The sequence below is a fragment of the Alligator mississippiensis genome, chromosome 4 (genome assembly GCF_030867095.1).
Source record: "Alligator mississippiensis isolate rAllMis1 chromosome 4, rAllMis1, whole genome shotgun sequence".
NCBI classification, from domain to species: Eukaryota; Metazoa; Chordata; order Crocodylia; family Alligatoridae; genus Alligator; species Alligator mississippiensis.
Window position 1 is genome coordinate 134,963,505 of NC_081827.1, and position 27,610 is coordinate 134,991,114.

General features: G+C 46.6%; 1 protein-coding gene across 2 annotated transcripts in view; it reads left to right on the forward strand.

Moving 5' to 3' along the window:
• The window catches only part of ATXN10 (ataxin 10), a 240,740-nt gene that overhangs the window by 47,993 nt on the left and 165,137 nt on the right, over window positions 1–27,610 (forward strand). For both annotated transcript variants that reach the window (XM_006267426.4, XM_019482264.2), the window contains exons 4-5: window positions 21,021–21,117; window positions 26,980–27,144. In XM_006267426.4, coding sequence (XP_006267488.1) covers window positions 21,021–21,117; window positions 26,980–27,144 — 262 coding nt within the window. The remainder of the gene's footprint in view (window positions 1–21,020; window positions 21,118–26,979; window positions 27,145–27,610) is intronic.

Sequence of the window (27,610 nt, forward strand, 5' to 3'; positions counted from 1 at the left end):
CGCTGGGCTCTTCCCAGTGGGGGGTGTTGGGCTGGGCCACACTCGGGGCAGATGGCGCTACAGGAGGAGCTACAACAAATTTTGGGGTGGCTGCAGCTCCCTCCCCCCTGTAGGCCCCTCCCAGTGCTGCTGCTGCCTACCTGAAGCGCAGCCCATGAACAGATCCAGGGGCACCCCCCCCCCGTGCCCTCCTGGGGTGCATACAGAGTGGGAACTCCCCTTCCCCCCCCACACCCTCCTGGAAGAGCTGCTTGCAGCTCTGTCTCATGCCTCACCCCAGCTTAGGAGCTCCTGCCCCAGCCCCACTCCCTCCCTTACCGCGAGGGCCTCGATCTTCCCCCATATCACACTTGCCATCCCAATGCTGGTCTCCAAGCTGCCTGGCTGCTTTTTGAAATTGGATCAGTATTGGCTGATATGTCTCCTTAAAAATTGGCCATCAATATCAGTTCAAAAAATCTCTATTGGTGCACCCCTACTCTGTAATCTTCTGAGGGTCTGGAGATTTAATGCAAATGCCTATCTGCCAGCATTTCTGTTTCAGGTGCCATGTATATGACTGAAGCGGTGTCTTCTAAACCCTTTGTGCTGTTCTTGCCCAGTTCCTTTTGCTGTGTCCCTCACTGATTTCGCTAAGTTTGAGTTGCAGTTAAGAACAGTCTTTGAAACAGTGACTTCAAAAATGAATATTGTTTGTCATGTTGGCTTGGACACGGTTTAGTGCATTTAATATGGATAATTCCTGGGATTAAAATATCTGTTGATCATTCATGAGAATTACTTTTTGATCTCTGTACCAAAGGGATGTGTGGGTCACCTTCCTCTGGAGATGGAAAAAAACTAACCTGAATCTATACCTTTGTGTGTAGCAAGAAGTAGATCACAGGGGGGTTCCCTCTTACTAGCTTCCCTAATGGGCTTCCCTTTTACTAGCTTTTAGGCAGCCTTTGTAGCTGTTTGTTCCATTTTTTTTCTATGCTCTGACAATCTGGAACCTTTCTCGTACAGACTGCCAAGATGTTGCTGATTTGGCACATGCCCAGTGGTTTTATAATGTGGACTGACACCCACTTGGAGCAGAAGGGAAATGGAAGTTTGCTGATGTCTCTTTAATTAGAATGGTTTTTGGTTACTCTGGCTGAGGCTTGAAATGAATAGTAACTCCTATTTTTCTGTGTACCCTTAAACACGGTGTGCTATAAGCCTTCCTTTTCACTCTCCTCTTCCCACCCCAGTAGCAAGTATGTCAAGAAAGGTCACGATGAGACAGGTTTGTTTGTCTGAGTATCAGGGGCAATGAACAGACTTTATTAAAGCAGAAGTAGATCCAGCCTGGGCAACACTTGTGATCCTTCAGAGCAGTTGTGCTGCCAATGATATAGTATGCCCCCAGAGGGGGCCATAGCCCCCCCCTCCCCCCCCAATTCTGACCAGGGCAGGGGAAAAGGCAAGGGCTCCTCATTCTTCTCATCCAGAGGGGGTGGGAAGGGTAAAGGGCCTACAAAAAAGCCAAATTACCAATGCCCGCAGGGACCAATGGCACCTCTTTAGCAGGCACCTCACCTACTCAGCCTTCTCCTAGCTCTGCAAGCCCTGGTGCTCAGCCTACCAGCTGGAGTTATGCAAAGGTGGCTGCAGGGAAACCTGCAGCCTCGCAGTCTGGGCCCTCCACTGCCTCTGCCTCTACCTGCAGCATCTCAGGCAATCAGGGGGGCCCCCTCCCCAACATCACCAGGTGCATCAGGGTCCATTGTGATATGCCTGAGAGAGAGCTGCCACTGCTTGAGAACTGTGTGCATGTGCTCGCTTGGACAGTGGGGCTCCCGAAGATTGGTGGCCTCCAGATGATACTATTGCAAGGGTGTCTTTTACCTTGTCATGGAGGCTACTGCATAGGAGGTGGTGGAGAAGGGGCTCACAGTGGGGACCAAGTATGTCCCACTTGAGCCCCTGGAGGAGCTGGGGACCCAGGTAGTCCTAAACCCCCCTTCCCCCCACATTACTAGCTGGGCCCTTATGCCCTTCCTGCAGGACTTTAGGAAGGTCTTATCCCCAGTTACCACTGTCCTGCTGGGGATCCAGGACCTCGGCCTCTGCTACATTCAGTCCTTCCACTGACGAATCATTATCCAGCTGCTGGCAGGGGCAGAGGCAGGGGGACATTTACAGTTCCCTTCCAGGGGTCACCCAACTGCATACACTATATGGTGGGGGAGGTGAGGTGCTTCTGGTGCTGGGCACTGGGGTAGGAGTGCCCCGTCCACACAGGCATCTGCCAAGGAGAGGGGTGCCATTGGCACCCCTGGCACCCCCACCCCAGCATCCATCCCCCCTGCAAGCTCAGGAGACCCTGCACCACAGCAATTGGCAGGGTCCCAAAGTGCTGGCTGGGGGTGGGGGGGTGCAGGCAGGGCAAGGTGGCAAGGGAGGCACAGCAGACCCAACCCTGCTATCACTGCCACCCTTGCCTAGACCCATGCCACTACCAGCACCCCAGGGTGGCTCCTCCCCAGACCACCCTGAAGCCAGGTGGGTGCTGGTTCTGTAAGGGCAGTGATTGGCCACCCAGGCCAAACACAAGGCCCAGGCACAGCTCAGGCCCTCTGACATAGAGGTGGCCCCCTCCCAGTACCAAAGAGAGGGGTTGATATTGCTGTCATTGCTACCACCTCCTGAGCTGCACCAGGAATCCCACCCCCAGAGAAAATAAAAAAGATGAATGTTATCACCATGGAGGAGGACCCAGTATGACCTGACCATCCTGAGGCAGAGAAGGCCATGGAGGAGACCCCCAATTCTGCCAACTGCGACCTACCCCCTTCCACTTTAGGCACTGGGGCCTCGGCCTCAGCCACCCTGGGGGTGGGTCCAGTGGTGGAGCCCTCCCCCCTCCAACCACACCACCTGGGGCCCACACCAATGGGTCCCTATGGGAAGGATTCCCTTTCCTAAGGCTCACCAATATTGCCCAAGTGCCCAATATATCTTCTCCAACCCCAGTTGAAGCCACCCCTGCCACAGAGGCCAGTGTCTCCTGTGGCCCTAGTACTGAGGAGGGAGAAGTAGGCCACCCACTGAACACCCTTTCAACCCTGAGGGAGATCCTACATGGGAACCTCTGCCATTTTGCCCTGTCACTCCCCATGCTGTCCCCTTCCCCACCTTGAGAGGCTACATCTCTTCCTCCCTCTGTGTTGGGGGTGGTTCAAGCGGCATTCCACCCTACCTGGCAGCCAGGAGGTGCCTGTTGAATCACTGGACCAGGAACAGGATGACTGGGAGTTTGTGGGGTCTGTAGAACCTGCAGACCTCTCAGCCCCAGTGGTACTCAGGGAGGAGCTGCTTCAATTCCTGAAGAACATGCACTGCTCCAGGAAGAAGTTGCAGCTTGCCCTGGACTGCTGGGGGAATTTCTACCAAGTCTTGCACTTGGTGAGGGCTCTGGTGGGGGAAGGCAAGGGGTACAAGTGGAGCAACTCAAAAAACTACTATTGGGCCTGAAGCTTCCACAATGCCCTCTACATCTTTAGGATGGTGGTGGGATTGCTGTTGGGCCCCACAGCTGGCATTGCCTCCTGCAAAAGCCCTGCCCAGCCTACTATTTCCCCCCCCCCCCACACTAATGAGGTCCCTCACTGTGGTAACCCTCAACATGTGTGGCTGTAGAATGGGTCTCTGCAGTCACCAGGTGCTCTCTTTCCTTGGTACTTTGTGGTTTTCCTGCAGGAGACCCACACAACTCTCAGCTGCCTAAGCCAACTGGTGGCTGGAGTGGGGAGACAGGGTCTACTTCAGCCACCTCATGGAGACATCTTGTGGGGTGGTCACCCTCTTCTCCCTGAGCCTGCAGCTGGAGGTCCTTCTCACTATTGAGATAGTACCAGGCTACCTGCTGCATCTCTGGGTCTGGGTACAGGGTCTCGTCCTCAACCTGGTCAACACCTATGTCTCTGTGCATGACTCGGAGATGGCCTTTTTCTACCAGCAGGTGGTCACCTACCTAGGGACCCTGAACCCTCACAAATGCCTGGTCCTTGGTGGGGACTTTAACATCACCCTTGAGGTGCTGGACCACACTGGCAGGGAGTGGAGTCAGGCTGCTGCAGACATCCTCAGGGAGATCATCGTGCACTGCTCTCTGGTGGATGTCTGGCTTGTCCACCACCATGATGACACCATCACCTTTACCTTTGTCAGGGTGCAGGAGCAGGGAACCCCACTCCTGTTTGGGCTGGATCTACATGCCTATACTGAACATTGCCCAAGTCCATGCCTCTGGCATTAGGCCAGCACCCTTCAGTGACCACTTGCAGGCCCTAAAAAGGTCCATCTCTCTATGTGGAGCTGAGCCCCGCCTGGGGCAGACCATGCTGTGCTCCTGCCCATACCTGCTGGCCCTAGCCATCGCACAAGTTCTGGTGGGGCAGTACTCAGTGTAACTGCAGCTGGCCAGGCTCATGTTGGCACTGGGAGATGAGAAGAACACAGCAGCGCTCAGCTGGCTGCAGCCACACCGGGAACAGCCGCACCAGAAGCTGTATGCTAGCTGGGCTGCAGGCCAGCAGAGCTGTTCTGCCCCCCTTCCCTCCAGCTGTGACTGCTGCCACTGCTGCTGCCTCTTCCCCTGGCACACCACTCTGGGTAGGTGGAGGAGAACTTAGCTGGGCAGCTTTTGACCAGCATGGTGCCCCTGGCAGCCTTCCACCTGCCTGCAGGTGGATGGTCATCTCACTGGGTGTGTGGAGTGGGTGGAAGGTAGCTGGGAGCTGGAGTTCCATGCACTGGCAGAAGCTGCCCAGCTGAAGCCCCACTACTTGGCTGCCTGGAGTGGCATGGCATGGCATGGCATGGCAGGAGCAGGGCAGCAGCCACAGCTGAAGGCAAGGGGAGCGGAACAGGCTCACTGACCCAAGCCCCAGCCAGCGTGCTGTTTTCGGTGGGGCTGTTCCTGGTGTTGCTGCAGCCGGTTGGGTGCTGCTGTGCTCCCGTTGCCTCCAGTGGCCATTCCTTCTCCCACTCCTGTCTCTGCTGCGCCACTCTGGGCAGGGGGGAAGCTTCACCCCAGTGGCTTCTGTTGGAGGTGAGGGGAACAGAGGAGCACCTGGCTGCCTGCAGCTGCACTGGGAACAGCCCTGCTGGAAACTGCATGCTGGTGAGGGCCGATGCCAGTGGAAGTGCAGCGCAGGCTGCCCTGGCGGGAGTGGGTGTAACTTGGCCTCATGTGGAGCATCATGGGGGCAGCCCTGCACCAGATCTGACCTGCGGGCCCCATTTTGCCCACCCCTAGTTTAGAAGGAATTGGGTAGATTATATTGAGCCATTTTGTTAAGTGACTGCCTTGCTGCTGCCTGAAGAGAAGTGCTGCTGCCACTGCCAAGGAGTTTGTTTTAAACTTTGGGTGGAATAAGAATCCAAGGCAGGGTGCAACTGCACCACTGTCCCTTTTCCCCCTCCTCTCCAGATCTGCCTCTAAGTGGACCAGGTACAGCTTCCAGGCTCTCAGTTTATTTAAAAATCTTACCTTGAAAAATAGTGTTTGAGGCAGAGACTCCCTATAAAAGTTACTCAAATATCCTGAAAAAAGATGCGAGGGGCAAGGATTTCTTAGGTTGATATATTTTATTGGCCCAACTGTGTAGTTGGGATAAAGTTAAACAAGATTTTGAATGTAAGGCATTCTTCATCAGGCCTCTCCTGAGGGTTGTTCTGAGACCTGAAGAATGTCTTGCATTCAAAAGTTTGTCTATCAGTGGACCAACTATGTAGTTGGGATAAAGATATATAGAGAGGAGCCTTAGGGTGATGTGCAGGTAAAGGCGTGGTAGGATTTAGTATGCGATTCACAAAATTGCATCTCCTCTCATCCCACACTTGCATGGCAGGACACATGATTGTGGGATCATGCATTAGATCCCATTGCACCTTATTGCTGGTGCAGAGGAAGCCCAATAGCAGGCTCCCCCTGTACAGGCAAGAAGCAAGCTTCCACATCTGGGAGACTTACACACCTGAGTTGAGGGGCTCCCAGCCACAGGAGCAATCCACGTACTCCTGGGGTATGTGGATCCACTGCTACAGTGATTTCCCTCCCCCCGTCCCCTCATGGGTTGCCATGACCCAGAGTCCACAGCTGCTGAGGCTAAGAGTCCCTAGGAGTTGCCTCTACGTGGGACCACAGCCAGGGCTTGCAATCCCAACTGGGAGCCCACAGCGGACAAGGTTCCCAGCTGCGGGGTGGAACATAGGTGGAGTGAGAGAAAAATATTTTGGGGGAGGGCTGAGCATGCACACTCCCCCCAGCAGGTAAGTCTGTGGGGGAAGGGGGGAAAGGGCTGTGGGTGGTGGGGCAGATTGAGGCCCCTGGGGTGAGGGAGGGAGTGGGCCACAGGCAGGAACAGGGGCTGGGGAGAGTGAGTCCCTGGTTGGACCCCCACAGTGCAGGATGGAGTGGGGCAGGGGTGGGGGTGAATGATTCATTCATGCCCCTGCCCCACTCCCTCCTGCACTGTGGAGGTTTTGATCTGTCCTCCCCCCCACCCCCTTCCCCAAGCCCAGTCACAAAGAATGTGGATTGAAATTTATCTTCCATGCTGGGCAGCCATACACTGGGGCTGCGATCTTGGCTGCACAGTGTATCTGAGTGTCCACATCCCTCCCCCCCGGCCTGGTGCAGCAGCCTGCAGCTGGGCTGCCCTGAGGCTGCTGTCCTGTGTTTGGGGGGAGCTGAGTCCTGGTAGGCCCCCCCCCCCCTCTTCTGCCTATGGGGTAGACCTTGTTACACATGCAAATTAAAGCTAGATAACAACTAGCTATAAATTTAGTGCACATTTTCGAGGTCTGACTTTATAGCAGGTCAGAGCTTTTTATCGTGTGATAAGCACTCTGCACTGTGCAGCTGGTCTCAGTGTAGTTGCACAATTAATGTGTATACAAGGCCTGAGAAATCCTTGCCTCTCGCATAATTTCTGGAACATCATGGTTACAACATAACTCTTACACTACCAGAAAAAAAGATGCAAGCCTTTTTGCATCTTCTTCAAGCCAGCAGCTTGCAGGAGATTGGGGAAAAATCACCACATGCCCATCTTCTTTTACAGTTGTTGGAAGAGGCAACAGGAAAAAAATTCCCAAGGGTTTGAATTTATACCATATAAAGCTTATGCCAGAAAACATCAGTTCATCCCTGCAGAGTTCTTATAAATGGATTTGCATACACCCCAGGCAAGCATCCTTGAAACAAACTCGATGTGCTGCTAATCCATTGTCAGGAGTCATAGAAATTGCTTCCCTGGCTGTGGTCTCACATAGAGGCCCAATCGTGTTAATACTTTTTTTGTCTTGGATTGGATCCTAGACAGATATGCCAGTTAGCAGATTGAGATTCAAAGAAACATTTTACTGTGTGGGTGTATAAATATGTGAAACCACTTCTTTATTTTTCATCTTGGCAATGGACAATTACAAAACAGAATATTTTTTTCTGAATCACATTTATTTTTGTGGACATAAACCCCATACATCAAATTGATAGTAGTGTATAACAGTCAAATAATCTAAATTATGACTGAAAAATCCTTTATATTATGGTGGGTTGCAAAGGATGGATGCTAAAATTATCTATATGCATGAATACAGATTAATATAGAAATACTAACTTGCAACTTCAGATAATGTCTGTCAGCACAGATACACAATAGGCAAGAAACCACAAACAGCAAAGAAGTAAAATATGTCTGAGGGCCTTTTCAGAGAATTGCATAAACTGGCAATTTGGTTACTCAAACTCATCATCCTGGCTTGTATTCTTCATGTAAATCTAGTTTTTAGAACTGGGCTATATATCATGTAGTAATATGCTATATAGTTAGGTACCATGGTGGGTGGTCTTCTTTCTGTTGTTGTTCCTTGGTTTCCTGGCAAAGTTTGAGTCCAGGTTGAGGTTCCCCAGTGCTTTGAGTTTGCTGACTATTCTGCAATAGAACTTTAAGGGGACAATGTCAGCTAGTTTAGGCTCAAATTATAGATGGAGTGGAAAAAAACCCTTATATAAAATTATATTATGCATCAAAAGTCTATAAATATAGGTCTCGTTCCTGCAAGCCATTGTGCATGTGATTAATATTACATATGAGCTTATTTACAACTATGTGTTTCCAGTACTTGTGGTGATGCAATGAATCCCATTCTTTATGCCTTGATACTTTAATATACCCTTTAAAGCATTTGAGAGAAATAAGAAGTATTTTCTGGAAATTATGTTGTTAAGAGCATCAGAAGACAAGGACAACCCTCTTTTTACTGAGTTTAACAATCATGGCTAATTACAAAATCAATTGTATGAACTAGTACACTGCTGGAGCATGTTTCCTCATCCTTCTCCCTTTACCCCCCCCCACTCCCTCCCACATGTGTACTATGAGACTCTGGGAGGTACTTGGTGCATGTGTAGATGAAACAGGGGTCCTAAATTGAGGTGGTGGGTTTTTAAAAAAACACTGCTTCAATTTGGGGCTGATTAAACCCCTGTGTTGTGCACATACCCGACTGACTTACCTGCCTCTCTGGTGGGGAGCGGAGGGCAAGCTGCCGGTGGGTGGAGTGGTCCCTAGGTTGATGGGGGGTGGCTGGTGCTTCCCTCCACAGCAGCGGAGGCCCCCTCCAAGGTGGCACCTGTTTGTAGGCACCCAGCTCGGGCAGTTCCAGAGGCACTGCAGCCGCAGAGGGAAGCATTGGGCCCCTGCGCAGCTAAGGCAGTCAGGCACACTTCGGGGGCGGGGAGGGGGGTGGAGGGGAGGAAGATCAGACTTGCTTTTTTTCTTGGGTAGAGCCTGCTTTTCCGGGCTGCTGCCAAGCTGCCTGCAGGGCTTCTTGCAAAGCCCCTGAGCTGCACGGAGCCTGGTGCTTTGCTCCACAGCTGTAGGGGCAGCAAACTAAAACTTCTTGAAGGAGTTTTAGTTTGCTGCACCCCAAGTCATTTAAGATGCATTACGCCGCCAAATTTCCTACAGCGGCTGGAATTAATGTGCAGTATGCTACCGAGGTGTGCAAACACCAACACCATTAAAGTGGTGCAAAAGTATTTAACCCACTTTAAAGTTTCATGCACACACACCTCTCGTTTTGTCTACACATGGCCACAGTTTACATTGAATTGACCCAGTTTAATATTGGTCTCTGATTTGGAACATGGAGATGGAAGCAATAGACAAAAAGAATGAAAGGAGATTCTCACTTTGGAGTCAAGAAGTAAATTTATTCAACTCAGTGGGGTTTTTTTGTTTATGTCCTACAGATGGTGAAAATTATTCAGGATTCTTCATTGCAACAAGTGCACTGTGATCAGTGAAGAAAGTATCACCAGTAGCTAGCTGTTCATTTTATTTACCAAGATAAAAAGTTGACCACTATCAGGTTTTTTTGGGGGGTGTTTTTTTTTTGTTTTTTTGGTGTTTTTTTTTAATAAGGTTAAATGACAGGGTCTATATATGTATTGTACATTCAATTTGAGTAGTCTAGACAGACTGTTTTCCAAGGAAAATATATTTTCATCAGTATTTGTGGTATGATTCATAGTGGTGAAGAGGCAAATTACTCTTTTTATGACTGGAAGTTGCTTTAACTTGCAGTCACAAGGGAACAAGTCAGTATCTGGATGACAGTGATGGAAAATAACATTTTATATAGAGGTCTATACCTTATGCAGTATTTGAATATAAGGTTTTTCCAGCAATGGCAGCTTGTTACCATGCATTTGATCAGTAGTTAAGATGTCCTACTTAAAGTTATTTGTAACACTTCATAATCCACCATTCTGTTGTGAAAAGTTTACAGGTGACCTAAAATCTATGCCTCTAGCATTAAAAGGTGTTCAGGATGTCACAGGACTGAGGTTCAATATCATTATTTAACTGAAACTGTTGGTGTTGAGTATCCAATGTAGTAGAGTGTAGCATTTTAATATTTATCATGTATAAGCAGGAAATAGCATGTAATAAGCAAGTTTTGTAAACCTAATGTTTGGGTATTGTTCTGGTGTATCGCATCATGGTTCCATTGTATTGCAGTGGTACATCCCTCATTATGATTAAACTTGCATCTATTTTGTGTTTTGGTGTGTTTTGGTTTTGGTGGATGGATTCATGTTTTGGCTGAATGACCTTCTATTTATTCAAATATTAAAAAGAAAAAAAGCGGAGTAGCTTGCTGGCAATTAGTGAATAATTTGTTTTGTTGTGCTTCTAAAATATAAATGAAGAAGGATATCTCGCTTTTGACCACAAATACTTTTCCAACTCTAAACTGTGGTCAGAACTTTCCCAATTGATTAGTGATAAATTGCTTTTATTGCTTATAAATTGCTTATATACATGGGATCCTTTTTGTGGAAGACATTTTAGTAATAATAAATATGAACATTTGTATTTAATTGTGTTTTTTCAACTTGGAAACCACAGCTGCTAATTAGTTGCCATAAAGCTATATTTTTGTGTGGCTATACACTTAAAAAATACTGCATCAAAACTGGAAAAAAAGGAGCATGTTATTTGAAAGAAAATATTTTGTGTGGGAAACTGAATGGTTATACATTACAGAACTCCATCAAGAAAAATATTTTGGGTAAAATTAAGCTCTTGGGTAAATGTGGGTGCAGTCTAAGGGTGGAAACAGACATTACCAAAACATTTTATGGCAATACAAAGGCCAAGAAAAGTGTGTGGCCATGACACGAGCGATGTTAATTTGTGTCACTGTTTAGTGGCGGACATGTATTTGCTTTGTGGTGGGAGAGTGTGGGCAGCCCAGCTCTGGGGACTTAAGGGGCCCTACCCTGTGTGCTCCAGGAATTCCTGCGTAGGATTGGGCCCCTCAATCCCCTGCCTTTCTTTCCCTACCTAGAGAGGTGCCCCAGAGAATCTCAGGACGCATCTCAAAGCAGGGAAAACTGGGGTTTACTGCTTGCAGAGATGCACCCCAGGATCTCTGGACATATCTTTATATCCCAGGGGCACATCTCTGAAAATGGAAAACCTTGACTTCCCCGCCTACAGAAATGTGCTCAGAGAGAGGCATTCCAGGGAATCTCGAAGTGGAGAAAGCCAGGCAGGTGCTTCCATGACTTGAAGAACCTGATTCTGCATGGGAATCCCAGGGCACTTGAGACTAGCCTTCTCAAGCCCCTGGAGAACATGTCACCTGTTGTCCTACAGCATCAACGAGCAGGGCAACAAACAGTGTATTTCACCCAATGGAGCGTATTAGGTATTTTGGGACACATTCTGGCACAGCTGATCCACTTCATGGGTGATGTCTATCTAGCCTAAAAGGCGTGCAGCCGACTAATAAAGTAGTGATGTCTGAAAGGCACTTGACAATTGGAGCAAATTTGAGAAGACTTGAATCCTCCATGTTCAATTGAAACAGAACTTATGAGAACTTTATAGAGCTGATACTGAACAAACTATAAAAAATTGTTTCTGAGCCCTGGCAAAATAACTAGCTGTTAAGAAAGTTCATTAGGAAACAGGAGGTTACATTTTATGTTGTTGTACTTTAGTTTGATTTACTGCTGTATTATGCAAAGGTGTTAATTCTGTAGAAACTAGAGAGTTCTCCATAAGGACTACCTTCTAACATAAAGGCTTCTTGATAATGCAAAGACAGCAATTTGTCAAAAATAATTACCATTTAGACTAGGTACAGACAGTCAAAAAGCCCAAGGCTGAATTGATTCAGTCTTTGCAGGTTAGTCTAAATTGCACAGATTAAATTGAAACAGAAGTGAACATTTACCTTTGATTCAGGAATGCAGCCACATGCCTGCTGTGGTTCAGGACAGAATCCAGGGGTGCTACGGCATGACTCTCTGGCTGTGTGTTCACTTCCTTCTTCTGCTGCCCCCAAGGTCTCTGAGATTTGCAGTCCAGCAGGACAGCAGCAGGGCTCTGCAGTGTCATCCCTTCCTCTTCCTGCTTCCAGGTGCCTCTGGGATTTGTAGTCCACAGTTGCAGCCAGCAGTAAGTTTGAGTGGGGGAAGGGGTGTTTAACCCTCCTCCCTGGCCCCAGACCCCAGCCGGGGTTTGCCAGGGGTGGGGCAGTCTCCCTGCCCCCCCCTCCCTTGTAGCCTGGGCTGCATCCCAAGCCAGGCTTGCCTCCCCACACTCCCTTGTCAGCTAGCCCTCATTGTCTTGGGTAGGGAGCAGAGGGACGGGTCCAGCCCTGCTCTCTGGAGCAGGCAGTACAGCCCAGCCCAGGGCTGGAAGGGATGCTGGGAGACTGTGATTTAACTTGAAGCAGGAAGGGGTCTGGGACAAAAGTTTCATAAACTGGTTTGACCCAAATCAGTTAAGTCTGATACTACATTCAACCAGGTTTATCTTAAAACCAGTTTCAGACATTTTGAACTAGTTTATGTGCACTGAATTTCTGTTCTGTTACAGGTTTAAACCAGTTTCTGATCACTTAAACGGTTTATGTGTAACTTCCTGTCCCTAGTCTTATAGGAAACATTTAAATCAGAATGGAGGGGGGGAAAGTTGTCTTCAGCAGTAGGGTCTGTCCATGTATCAAAAATGACATCTTGGTACATGTAATTTAACAGTGGTTGACCATCAGATTAAAAATAGTCTTGTCGACCACACACAGTGTTACATTTTTTAAATTAAAATTTAGCTGTATCCATAGCCACAAAATTATTTGTTAACAACAATACCTATGGACACTAACTTTTGTGGGATTAATTTAAGCCGTTAGCAAGTATGTTAGGAAAAGATTATGTTGATTTTTTTTTTGATTTTTTTTTTTTAAGTTTTCGTGTGTGTTTTTACATGATTTGTTCCCCCTCCCCCCATAAATGCTAATACAGCTCAGATCAGTTTTGGAGGCTATGGCCACATACAGACATTGTTCATCCTGGAAACGTCACTGCTTTCCTAGGAGAAACTACAAGTGTACAGATATTCAGGATTTTTCTTCCAGAGCAAAAATGGTAGAAAAATAACCTTGGAACAAATTGTTAAATTGCTCTTGGGAGAGGTTTTTGGAGAGTGAATGTCTGTACACATTCTCTGCTGAGAGAAGCCACAATACAGCCCTTCAGTATCCTAGGATGATTTGTTCCGCATCTCTGTCTCTCTCTACCCCCAGGAGACAGTGTGTTGTTCACTGGACTCTACTGCTCAAGCCAAGCAGGGAGCAGAACATGCTTCTTTCACAATCCCCACCTTGTGTAGCAGGGAGATGCAGGTTAACCCTGAGCATACTGGGTCAGCTAATCAAGGCTGCCCTGTACACTGCTGCCATCTGTCTCTGATCAGACTGAGGGAGCCTGAAGAGCACACTGAGATCTAGGCTCAGGGGCCCCTTGGTTGCACAGTGTCAGTACTGCAAGCTCTCTGCTTTTAGGGAAGGCTCATCATTCATTCAAATGTTTGTTCAGGGGATCTCTGGGTAAGTTTTTCTACCAGGAAGCAAACTTGGGAGAGTTTTCCCAGATCATTTGACCTTGCATATACAGCATAAATTTAGCTACCGTAAACCTCCATTATAGATATGGATTTTATCGACATTAGGGCTGGAAGGGACCTCATGAGATCATGGGGTCCAGCCCCCTGCCCAAGGGGCAGGAAGTCAGCTGGGGTCAGATCACCCCAGCAAGATAAGCATCCAAGTATTTCTTAAAGGTATCCAGAGTAGGTGCTTGCAGCACTTCTGGAGGGAGTCTATTCCAGACTCTGGAGACTCATATGGTAAAGAAGTTTTTCCTTATGTCCAATCTAAAACAGTTTTTCCAACAGTTTGTGATGGTTAGACCTTTTTTTTCCTTGGGGTGCCTTGGTGACCAGATGTTCTCCCAGTTCCTGATGCACACCCTTTAAATACTTATAGGCTGCCACCAAGTCACCCCTAAACCTTCGCTTCTCCAAGCTGAAGAGTCCCATTCCTCTCACTCTCTTCTCATAAGGCCTGTTCTCTTGACCTCTAATCATGCATGTGGCTCTCCTCTGGACTCTCTCCAGCTTCTCCACATACTTTCTAAAGTGTGGAGCCCAGAACTGGATGCAGTACTCCAGCTCTGGCCTCACCAAGGCCAGGTAAAGTGGGAGGATGACTTCTGGGGTCTTGCTTGAGATGCATTGGTAGATGCAAAGTTTTATTCGTTTTGCCAGCTGTGCCATCGCATTGGTGGCTCACATTTGTCTTGTGGTCAAGCATGATCCCCAAGTCTTTTCCGGTTGTAATGCTAGTGAGTGCAGCACTGCCGAGCCTGTAAGCATGATACAAGTTCTTTCTCCTGAGGTGGAGCACCTTACATTTCTCTGTGTTGAATGTGATCAGGTTTTGATTCACTTACCTTGTAAGCCTCTCCAGGTTGGCCTGAATTTCCAGCCTATCCTCTAGTGTGACTGCATTTCCTCGTAAGTTTAGATGTAGCCTGACTAACCCCACTCTGCCTGTAGGAAGAAAAGTTTGACATCATTAGAGTTTGGAACTTTAGAAGTAATATGTGCCACTTGCTATGCAGGTTTCGCCTGGCAGATTAAGAATGCTCTTGCATCTACAGTGTTTTTGTAGTGGATTTTCAAAAAGTGGTAAGAGAAATGGTAATATCTCTTGTTCTTATTCCACTTTTTGAACAGGATATTTTGAAGGCTTTGGGTGAGAGAGAAAGCAGAGTTCTAAAAGTCCAACTTCTTGAAACTATAAGCCTGTTAAACACACAGTAGTGGTTAGATTTTGGGAAAGATGACTATTTTTTTGCCCACCTAAAATTCCTAGTTAGTTTTAATAAAATAACTTACTATATTTTTTCCTGTGTTAAATTATTGTGTAGAATGGTTGATAACAGTTCTTGATCCTATAGCCACGTTTGCAATTTTAGTAACACATACTGTCAAAATTAGTTTTAATTGGCTTTAGTGCTAATAAAGTGTTCCTTTTTAAAGTGAAATTAATGCAATTACTTGCATGAGTAGGGAATAATTGCATGAATAAGTGTTGTTAGTACCAGATTTCTTATTTTATCTGACTGTGGCTATTCCTGCCTTTGGGTTATGTAATAACTTATTTTAACTCTGGAGATTATTTTTTTTTATATCACCCACAATGAAGAGTAACCCATTGGCATGTGTGTTTGGTTTGTTTTTACTTGTGCTGAATTGATCTGTCCACCAGCTATTTTTTTTTTACGTTTTCATCTTCAGAAAAATTCAATACAGTAAAGCTGGTATTAAAACAGTCATTTTTCTAGCAGTTGTATGGGTGGAGTGGATTACTAGAACTAAAATTTCATGCAAATTTCCTTCTGGTTCATCTGTAGAGAATGCAGATTAATCTATAGTGGTCAACATTAAATTAATTCCTGAAACATTATAGTAAAGGTGAGAATGCAGCTAGATTACTTCAGGGGTTTAGGTTGTAGCCGTGTTGGTCTAAGGATATAGGCAGACAAGGTTCCTTGGGTGAATTTGATATCTTTTATTAGACCAACCTAAATGGTTGGAGAACAGTTATTAAGCAAGCTTTTGGGTTCAGAAACCTTTCGTAAGGCTAAGGAAGCTGCAGCACCAACTGCTGCAGCTTCCTTAGCCCGACGAAAGGTTTTTGAACCCGAAAGCTTGCTTAATAACTATTCTCCAACCATTTAAGTTGGTCTAATAAAAGATATCAAATTCACCCAAGGAACCTTGTTTGCTAGATTACTTCATCAGTTGCAGAGTACTCCTTTCCCCACCCTCCATGACTACCCCAGCAGATTTGGGATCCAGTCCCCGGTATTTATCTCCTCAACTGTTTGTGCTAGCAGAAAAGTACTTCCTTGCTTACAACTTCTCTTAAAAGTGTGAGGCTTCCGTGCTTGCTGTACTTTCGCAAAGACCTGAGTCAGCAGGAAGGAAGCCAGATGGATAAACTGGAAGCCTCTAATGGTTGGGCAGAAAATAAAAACTGCAGATGTGCAGGAAAAGAGCAGGAGAAGGATTCAAAACTCAAAGTTTAAGGAGAGAATGTGTTTTAAAAATGCATTACATAAAGGATGTACTAATTTTAGACATTAAAAATAAAATTACTATTCCCTAAGCCTAACTGACCTCATTTTAGATTCGCTTTCTTTTTGTTCCCAAGGAGAGATGTGCCCAGGCCTTTATAGGAAATCTGGATGCCAGCTGGCACAGCACTTTTCAAAGAGATCCTTATTTTATATTTTCAAAACCTGGCAATATCTTCTACCACCATCTGCAATAGGCTGCTGTTTGTAATATCTGTTAAACTGCATTTTAATATTTAATTTTAAGTTTCTGTGCCAGCCTGCAAGGAAGGGCCAAGCTATTGAGAGCTTGTCAATACTGCCAACAGAGTGTGTTTTAATTCTGTGGGTTTTGTGGGTTGACATTTTTGTTTTTTATTAATTTACATCTCTTGACTTTTTGGGGATCTTAGATATTATAAATGATGAAATATCTTGTTACCATATTTAAATCCTTATTGGGAGAAGGCTGGGGTAATTATTTTGTAATGATAGTAGAACTATGGCAGGCAGATCACACAAAGTTGTGCTAGAGCTGGAGACAGACTTGCTTGCCGAACTGGCTTTAATTTTCTAGAAGTGACATATTAAGGTGTTGAATGCTTCATTCTTTCTTTTTTAGGTAATTTGGTAAATGGGTTGAAGAAAGCAGCTAATAAGTGAGCCAAATACTTTGTTTGGTGGTAGTTTTGCTCCTTAGGACATACCTGCTATAGTATATTTTTCATTATATGCAATATTTTCCCATCTTATTGCCTTGTCTAGTGGTACAAGATAAATATGGCTACTGGTTTACAGCCTGCTGAGATGCATGGAGACCTGGACTTACTGCTTTGTTTGTTTAATTTCCCAGATTTTTGCAGTTACTATTTCAACAGCTTCCATAGAGACTTTAGGGCTCTGGCTGGTACTGCAGTGGAAGGAATTTGGAAATTTAATGTTTGCATTTGCTAGGTGTGTGCAAAATGGGCCATATTCGATTCGGATTTGTATTTGGCCCGAATTGGGGACAGTGATTCAATTTGTTGATTCGGTTCACTGTCCCCGATTTCAGTTTGGCTGAATCCGAATCTGATTAATCTGAGGAGTTAATGCTGATTTGGAGAATCAGCAATTCGGCCATAGGCACAGCTTTAAATGTTTTTTCTACATACCTTGAGGTACCAGGCACAACTCATGAATGCTGCAATGCTGGGGCAGATGGAGTATCCCACAGAAGTGTGGGGGGTGTCCCCTGTGTGAATTCCACCATCGCCTACTGGACTTAACCATCCAGCTCAGGGTGTCAAAGGCCTGCAGCAAGGCAGCAGCCCTTGACTTCAGGAGGGCCAATTTCAATGAGTTAAGGAGATTAGTTGGGGAGGCACTGAGGTCCCAGAGGGGAGGGGAGCTGAGAGTCCAAGATAAGTGGTCATTCCTTAAGGACACAATCCTCTGAGTCCAAAGGGTGACAGTCCCAACGCGAATCAAAGTGGGCAAGAGTGCTCAAAAGCCCCCATGGCTCGCCAAAGGCATTCAGGAATGTTTGAAAGCTAAAAAGGAGATGTACACCCAATGGAAGGGAGGGGCCATCACCAAGGAGGATTATACTGCCATTGCTTGAGACTGTAGAGGGGCTGTTAAGAAGGCTAAGGTGGAGATGGAACTGGGACTAGCGACCCGGATCAAAGATAACAAGAAGTCCTTTTTTAAATATATAGGGAGCAAAAAGAAGGCATCGGGTAATGTGGGGCCCCTGCAGGACACGCTTGGCAATCTGGTGGTCGCACCAGATGATAAATCTGACCTCTTTAACAAATTCTTTGCCTCCATTTTTCTGAGCAGGGACTGGGACATCCCCCCCCACTGGGATTCCGGACAGACTTGGGAGAGGCACAGCTAGGCCCAGGGTCAGTGAGGACCTAGTCAGGGAACTTCTGGTGGGACTGGACGTATTCAAATCAGCAGGCCCAGATGATCTCCACCCCAGGGTGCTGAGAGAATTGGCAGAGGTCATTGCGGGACCCCGGCACAACTTTATGAGCACTTGTGGTGCTCTGGTGAGGTGTCAGAGGACTGGAAAAGGGCCAATGTCCCCATTTTCAAAAAAGGGAGGAAGAAAGACCCAGGAAACTATAGGCCCATTAGTCTTACCTCAGTCCTGGGGAAGCTCTTTGAGAAAATTATCCAGAAGCACATCTGCAAGGGACCAGCAGGGGAGATCATGCTTAGGGGCAACCAACATGGGTTCATTAGAGGCGGGTCCTGTCAGACCAGCCTGGTTGCTTTCTGTGACCAGGTCACAAAATCCTTGGATGCAGGTGTTGCAGTGCACGTAGTCTTTCTGGCATTTAGGAAGGCCTTTGACACCGTCTCTCACCCCATTCTCATGAAAAAATTAGGCGACTGTGGTGTCGATGCCTACACAGTCAGATGGGTCACAAATTGGCTGGAGGGCAGCACCTAGAGTGTGGTGGTGGATGGGTCATTTTCGACCTGGACGGATGTGAGCAGTGGGGTCCCCCAGGGCTTGGTCTTCAGGCCCGCACTGTTCAACATCTTCATCAGCGACTTGGACGAGGGGGTGAAAAGCACCTTGTTCAAGTCTGCGGATAACACCAAGATGTGGGGAGAAGTGGGCATGCTAGAAGGGAGGGACAGGCTACAACTAGATCTGGATAGGTTACAAGGGTGGGCAGATGAGAATAGGATGGGTTTCAATACTGACAAGTGCAAGGTACTGCACCTAGGGAGGAAGAACCAACAGCATACCTACAGGCTGGGGAACTCCTTTCTCATCACCACAGATGCAGAAAAGGATCTCGGACTCTTTATGGATTCCAAGATGAACATGGGCCGACAGCGTGAGGACGCGGTCCTTAAGGCTAACTGCACCTTTTCATGCATCCGCAGATGCATCACGAGCAAGTCCAAGGAGGTGGCCCTCCCCCTCTATGCAACTTTGGTCAGGCCACAGTTAGAGTACTGCGTCCAGGTCTGGGTGCTGCACTTCAGGAGGGATGTGGACAACACTGAGAGGGTCCAAAGGAGAGCCACTTGCATGATCAGGGAGCAGCAGGGCAGGCCCTACGAGGAAAGGCTATGGGCCTTGAACCTGTTCAGCCTCCACAATAGAAGGCTGAGAAGGGATCTGGTGGCTGTCTGTAAACTTACCATAGGGGGACCAGCGGGGAATGGGAGAGAGTCTGTTTCCCAGAGCACTACCAGGAGTAACTAGGAATAACGGTCATAACTTGACTTGAGAGTAGGTTCAGGTTAGACATCAGGAAGCACTATTTCAGAGTCAGGGTAGCGAGGATCTGGAACCAACTTCCAAGGGAAGTGGTACTCACTCCTACCCTGAGGCTCTTCAAAAGGAGGCTAGATAATCACCTAGCCAGGGTCATTTGAACCCAGCATTCTTTCCTGCCTATTGCAGAGGGTTGGACTTGATGACCTGCTCAAGTCCCTTCTGACCCTACCAACTATGAAACTGCACGCTCGGTAGTGAACCCCAAAGTGGACCAGAAGTACTTCTGGACCACTTCTGGGTCTGCTGCGGAGCATGCAGGGGCCCCGCCTCGCCCTGGTGATCAGCTCCGGAGGGACCCTGGTGCCCCTCCCCCCCAGATCTGGGAGGCACCAGTTGCTGACTGGGGGTGGTCATGGGGTTTCCCCCTTGTGTGCTCCCCGGCAGACCTGGAAGTGGACTGGAAGTGCTTCTGATTCACTTCCAGGTCTGCTGTTAAGCACTCTGGGGGACCCTTGCACTCCTGTAGGACACTCCATGCACTCCAGCATCGCAGTGTTGACGAGCCACCTGGTACCTAGAGGTATATAGAAAAAACATTTAAAGCTGTGTCTATCTGAATCTCCAGATCTTTCCGAATCTCTCCGAAAAGATTTGGAGGGTCCAATTCAATTCAGAGAGATTAAAGGGTTTTCTGATTCGATTTGGATTGAGAGATTTGGTCACCGAATCGGGCCAAATCTCTGCTGAATCAAATTGGGGGCCAAAGCTTTGCTCAGCCCTAGCATTTGCTACTGTATGTTGAGGTGTATTTGTCTGTGTTCCATGTTACTAATATTTTCTTGTCAGTCTGAAAATTGAGTCTAGCTCTGTGGATGCTTAGACAGATTAAATATCTGTATTTGGCCCCTTGCAGAAGTGTCTGCCTGATTTTTTCATGTAACAGTCTATTGAAATGGTGAGTTTAAAACTCGCATGGTGGTGCAGGCACTTAAAGCATTGAGAAGTAAGGCACCCTGGCACCTCACTTTTCACTGTCATCTTGGGTGGGCCAAATCATTGCCCACTTCAGTATTTTACTTGAGGGCAGGCATGTTTCTTTAGACTTTAGGCAACACATACAGTATGCTCTGGCACAAAGTACATTGGCTAGCCCTGCTAGGAGCTTCAACATTTTGTTTTGCAGCCAGTTTGTGGAACGTGCATAATTTTTTGTGTAGCAGCCAGCAGAGCTGTTGTCACAGTGGTCCAGTGATGACAGGCAGTTTATTTATGTTAATGAAATACTAAGAAAAAGGCCACCACAAGTCTGGAAAAGACAAAATGGACACTGCTATGTGGAAGGCTTGCTCCAGTCTACAGCAAACTTTCTCTACTGTGTGCTGCACATACTTATAGAGTTCCCTCTCCTTCCCAATCCCTTCTTCTGCTGTAGGTAACAGTGTCTTTAGTTCATAATACTTTTACTGAATATTTAACATTCGAATAAATATAAAAAAAATATGATTTGTTTCATCCACAATTTTTGGGATGTCCTTTTGTGTGATTATGTCCTTTTCTGAAAATTTTAGTAGAAAGAATAGTATACAGCAAGGTAATACTTAAAAATGTGTGTAGTATTAGAGATATATAACGTTAAAGCTAAATGGGTGTAATATTTGTTTTCTTGAGGCATTTGGATTTTTTTGGAGAATGTAGCTGTTGCATAAAATGTATTGATTTTTGATTATTGCTTTGAATTTCCTATTCACGTGTATTCTTTTCCCTCAGCTTTTCGTTGTAGCCTCCAGTTTCTTGGAAACCTTGCAGCAGGAAATGAAGATTCCCAGAATAGCATTTGGAAGTGCGCTTTCCCAGATCTTTTCTTGTAAGCATTGACACTTCCATTTTTTGGGGGGTGTGTGTGTATTTTTTTTTTTTGTGTGTGTGTGTTGTTGTTGTTTTTTTTTTTTTAACCTAACATAATCCCTGTGGCTATATTAAAATTGTTGGTAGAGGATAGTTGAGCTTTTCTTAGCATTATTGGCTGCTTACAGAGTTGGAAAAAAACCCAACCAAACTGCTTTAATTTCAGCTCAGTACGCCCTTGCACAGAGCGCAGCACATGCCCAGAAGAGGCATCATGTTAGTTTGATCTGGCTCACCCAATGTCTGTTTAGATCGGATGCTCTAGTGGGGTTTCTTGGCGCTTTTACCTACAGTTGACTTAATAAGTGTGATGTCGGAGGTCTTATGGCTAATGCCACCCGTCGGTTAGGTAGCCCCTCCCCTCATCCTGCCTGCCACGACTTTGCTGGTATATTATTGTGAGAGGGTTCCAGTGGAGTTCTTATCAGAGGGGTTCCCCGACACAGGTGTACTCACAGCTGTTGCCTACAGTGTTCCGCGGGGCTCCACCACCCCTACACCCCGTCCAGTCGCCAACCGATCACGTGCTGATGGCATGGTGACCTTCGGTCCTCTGTGGGCTTGCCCGCTGTCGGTTTCACCAATGCAGGGACTCGGACTCAGCTGTACAACTTGGCCAGCCCGTCCCCTTGTCTCTCTGGCTCTTCCGCTATCTCTTTGCATCCTTCACTCTTAACTTCCCTAGAAATAATATTCCCCTTGGATAGGGAGGCTCCCAGAGCTGCCTTCCCTTATCCAGTGGATTCCAGGGGATTCTGCACGTGTCCCTGGCTCTATTTCTCCTAGGGTCAGTGCTGGCAAATGCAGGGTACCTTGTTGTTCCCCTTGCCTCCCTCCTCTCAAGGGGAGTACTGGCCTCTCCCTGCTCGCTCCCTGTTGCAAGGCAGGAAGTTTCCCCTTGCTTTCCTCTGTTAGTGGTTTAGAGGCTTCTCCTGCCTCTTGTGCTGGTACAGCACAGCCTAGCTGGTGCCTTTCCCCAGCAGGAGCCCCAGCATGCCAGACATGCTGCCTGCTCTCTCTCCCTCTCTCTGGCTCCCCCTCCCCGCGGGTGCTATTGGGGATTTTAAACTTTCCCGCGGCGGCAGCGTGCCACTGTTACAATAAGCTTTAGATAAAAGCGCCAAAAAAGACCTGTTGAAATGCCTGATTTATACAGATGCTGGGGAGCTAGGTCAGACTGATGCGCTTCATCTTTTGGTAAAGTGCTGGTTTTTTTCACATTTGTCAGTGGCCATAATGCTTTGAAAAATAACTGTTTAGGAGAATTAGAAGAGTTGAGGCCATATCCTGTGGAGGTATTTGTGTTAGTCAACTGTGGGAGTCTGGATTTGAAAAACCTTCTTGGCCTTATCTGACAGTAAACTAGTTTCATTGGGCAGGGATTGCAAGAAGTTCTGTTTTATAACATCAATTTTTATGATTGAAATCTTGTTCTGAAACACAGCTTACCTGCCTGAAAACCATTTCTAAGATCCTAACTCCACCTGAATGCAAATTGTTGCCAGATAAACATGACAAGTATTGATAGAATTGGAAGGTGAATGAAAGGAGGAAAAAAAAGGCCCATCAAAATTGTTGACTGTGTGTGTGTGTGTGTGTGTGTGTGTGTGTGTGCAATGTAATGCAATACATTCAAATCCATTGCCATGTATATATGGATAATAGATTTGGCCAAAACTTCTATAGCAAGCTTGAATATGTATGTGTATATAATATCCAAATCTACTAGCCATGAATATATGGCTAGTGGATTTAACCAAAACTTCTATAGCAAACTTGTAACAAAGCTTTATATCAGGGTATCGATGGAGAGCTATATTTCATCACATCTGGTCTGAAATGTGCAATTTTCAAGCACACTAGTCAGCTGCATGGTATCTACAATTTTGATTTTTAAGGAATGTTTGTTTTGATTTGGCTGTAGCTCTGCCTTTTGAAATCTTAGTGGACCTAGTCATTTTTTTTTAGACTGAATTACACCCCGATTCTCCCATTGGATCTGGACAGATAGACGTATGTGAATAGTCCCTTTGAGCACAATTGTTTCTTTCACTGCGGGGGGGGCATTGCAGCATTAATTTGAGGTGTTTATCAGCAATAGTGCTCATAAATCATAGGTGTCCTGTGCTAGCCCAAGGATCTGTCTACATTGATTGTAAGGTTAGGATATTAGAGTACATAATTCTCTGTTAATTCTTGATTTCAGTGTATTTGTTTTGTTTTAAAGCACAGATACCATAATGCTTACATATACACATGCATTAATATTTCCACCTACACTTACATCTTTTACTTCAAAAAAAGACTGAAATCTGTTAGTTAATTTGTTTAGTTAAATAGTTTGATTTCTATGTTGAGATACTTAACCAAAAATATTTTAAACTAGGTATTTTCTTATTTTAAGTCTTTCCAGTGAGTGGGTGTGCTTGGATTCAGTAGGAATATAATTAATTAAGTGATGAGCTCTCTTGAAAAATCTTACTCATAAATATTTTAAAATAGTAGAAGTCTAAAATGTTGTGTAGGCAAACATATACAACTGCAGTTTGCAAAAGGAAGGATGGATTGGGAGCTGAGATCATACAGTTCAGGAAGGGTAAATCTTGCCTGCCTAATTTAATTGGTGGGAACAGATGGCCATGTTTAAAACTTGGTACTGCTGAAACAATAGATTAAGTGACACTGAAGCTGTTGTATCTAATGATCTACATTTTTAATGTTACCAAACTATTGCTGCTTCCTGTGGAAAGTCTTGAGAAACTAAATAAAGGATTCTGGAATCTCAGTTAAAATAGGTGTACCATATTTCCAGTTCCAAAAAAGAGGACACCTGTCAGGGGGACACCTCGCTCTCAGCCTGCAGCCCTCCTATCCCAGCTGCTGCCCTTCACTCCCAACCTACAGACCTCAGGCCCTTACTCCCAATCCATAGTCCCTCGCCCCCCTGGCCTATGCTGGTTCACCTCAGCCCCAACCTGCAGCCCCCATGCCTGCTGTTGCCTCTTACTCCCAGCCTGCAGGCCTCTGACCCTGCCAATGTCCCTTACTCCTGACCCACAGTCTCCACCCCTCCCCCCCTCCCCCCCCCCCGGCCGTGTTGGTGCCCCTCACTCTTGACCCGCAGCCCCTTGGTACATACTGCCAGTGCCTCACGTTCTTGACCTGCAGCCCCCTGCTCCCCCACTCTTGCCAGAGGGGCCCCCAGCTGCCCCTGTTCCAACCGGGCCAGAATGTGGTGGCGCCAATTCATGTGGGTGGTGGTGGAGCAAGTCTGGCCCCAGTGCAGGGAGGAAGGAAGAGGAGAGGATGCCTGTGGCACCCCCCACCCTGCTCTGGGGCTCCTGTGCCATGACAGGTGGCCTGACCAAACCCCCAACCCCTGGGGCAGCATTTTTGGTGCCCACCCAGTCCCTGTGAGCATGGGCACTGACCCTGGTGCCACCGACTCAGCCCTACAGCTCCCCACTGCCCTCAAAGGGTCCCCGCTACTTCCCCTGCTGGAGGGGCAGGTACCTCCCACCTGCCCAGCTGCAGCCTCAGTGCCTGCACAGCTTCCCTCAGTGTTGGCAGGCACCTGCCCCACCTCACACACCCATCCCCTACACACGTGCACACACACACATACACCCCCGACAGTCCCCAAACCCTGGCCCTCCCACTCCACTCGCCATAGACTTACTTAAATCCAGCTGCTGAGGCTGCTCCTACCACCCTGCCTGGCTGCATGCTGGCCACATGTATGTGCACATGCACTCACATGTGATGCCCCCTGCCTCCAACTGCCCTCCCCCTACTTCCGGACATTTGTTCAGATTTCAAAAAACCACCCAGATGGAAATTGGAGGACACAAAAAAAATAAAAAGGACATGTCTGGGAAAACCCAGACATATGGTAATCAGGGTTTGAAGTATGGGGGAGCTTGGGGGACTGAATCCCTCCATAAAGACAAGAGCCCCTGAGAAGCATAACAGTTAGTATACTGCTTGAGTCCCAAAGTTCATTTAGTCCAAAATCCTGTCTCCAACAGTGACCAGTAGAAATAGCAGGGATGGGCAAAACATGGCCTCCAGGGCAGATTCAGCCAGCTAATTGATTGCACCCCCTGTGCAGCCAGCTAATTGATTGCATGGCTGCCCCCTGTGATACTCCACATGGAGCTGAGACCTGCTTGCTACCACCTGGGGCAGCCTGTGCTGTACTCCCGCCCACCCTGACCCTAGCCTTGACTCTGGCTAGTGCACGCAGCTTCCCAGTGGCTGTCAGTCTACTGCTTGATTACCTCACAGCTGTCACTACTTCCCCATGTTATCTGCTGCCTGGAGCAGCGTAGCAGGGACAGGAGTAAGAGGAGGAGCCCCTGAAGCTGGGGGGAGCCAAGCAGTACCCAGGTGGCCACTGGGGAACTGCACACTGGCCAGGGTGAGTGCAGGTGGGAGTGGGAAGGGCTCAACCCCATACAGAGTGCCATGGACCAGATGGAGGTGCGGGCTGCATCTGCACCTGCACGATGCTGTCTGGGTGAGCTCTGCTATACATGCCCCCTGCCACTCCTCCCTCCATGCATCCCCAAATGGCTTCCTGGGCCTAGTGTGCGTGCAGCCCATGTCCACACCCCCCCCCCCCCCACACTGCCTCCCATCCTCCCCCACACACAATATACAAGAGTAAGGTTTTATTTTGAGCTATTATGCAATTGTCTCTATCTACACTACTGAGAAAAAGCCAAATCGAGACAATAATTTATTTTTTGAAATAAAATATGTTATAGTAGTTGTTTGATTTTAGTATATGTTTTTATGTATAATTTGTTAAAATAATATCTTCTGAAAGATTTTATGTGAGGGGCCCTCGACAGCTCACCAGAACTTGAGTGGCCTGTCAGCCGAAATAGTTGCCCACCCCTGATAAATAGTATAAGAAGCCAAGCATAGGCAGCTATGGGGTAAGTGGCCTTCCAAGTGAGGTCTCCTTCTCCTGTAATTAGAGACTCTTCTCAGTACTGAGGCAGAAAGCTAAGTGTTAGTAGTGGCCTTCAAAAATCACACATCAAGGCTCAAAAACTCATGTAATATAATAATGAGTCTTGGTTCTATTTATTTGCCTTCTGGTTGGGGGGGGTTGTGTTTTTTGTGTTGTTGGGGTTTTTTTGTTGTTTTTTTGGGGTTTTTTTGAGGGTACATGTTTTCAAGCTCTGTTCACAAGTAATGTGGACTAGAAATATATTTTATTATAGGTAATTGTTCAGTAGCAACTGTTTTTAGTCACTATTTTTAGCTACATTTTAAAGAAAAAAACTGGTTACTAAAGGAGTCGCAGCTTAATTTTGGAGATTGGAAATGCTAACATTTCTGTGTTGAATGCTGCATCCAAGAGACTTTCTGTAAATAAAATATGAGCTTTGTGAAATCTTAAGCATCTTTGGTTTTCACTGAAGCTGGTAGGCTTCAGGTGCATTTGGCATTTAGTATGTTAATTTTTTTTAACTGCATGGTAGATTTGCTAGCAATAAGGAATGATCTGTAGTGATGAAGGTGTTTGCATTAAAATCTCTTTATTATTTGGAAATCTGGTTGAATACGTTTTTATACCACCCTCCCTCCCTATCCCCTTCCTTCCTTTCAAAATATTTCCACTTTAGCTTTACAATTCTACTTTTAAGTCTCATCTCTGAGGTTACTTCAAAATGGTCTTTACTTTATTGTAGCTGAAATGATTTCACTGCCTCTTACCCACTAACATGCCAGTGCCTACGTCCAATAAATTAAACCACAATGCTGTGGTATTCTGGCTTGATTCTTAATAAAATATTTTCTTTTGAAGGACCTGCCTAAATCACCATGATGCGAAAATTATTGCCTACTGCTGTATGGTCCTGTTCACTTGCCTTAATTCAGAGAAAGTGAGAGAACTACTGGAACAAAATAACTTGAATGTAGCCCTGGCTGTACTGAAAGTCTACAGGAAGCAGTTGGAGTCTGAATGGTCGTATGTATCTTTTTAATGAATAGTTGTGTGCATCTTGCATTGCAAATTTGATTCACAAACTTCAGAATTGGATGTACCAGAAAATGATAAAGTAACTCAACATAATTTAAGTCTTTTTTTCACTTAGAATAAACAATATTATCTGTAACCTTCTAATTGCTTCCACAGCTTTGTTGTAAATATTAGGGCTATGTGAAGCTTTGGATGCTGTTTCAGTTCGGAGGAGATTCGGAGGGGGAGGGGTGGGCAAACTGGAGGAGGAGTGGGGAGGGGTTATGGGGGACCCCTGCTAGGCCCCATCCCCTACTTGCTCTCCCAGTCCCCTTGAGTGCCTCCCAGCCCCCACCTACTCTCCCAGCCATGTCGATGTCTGTTCTGCCCAGCCCCAGCATCCCGGCTCTTTGAAGGAAAAAAAAAAAAGCCCCACATTCACTGACTGCTGCCTAGCGGGAGGGGGGGGGGTGGT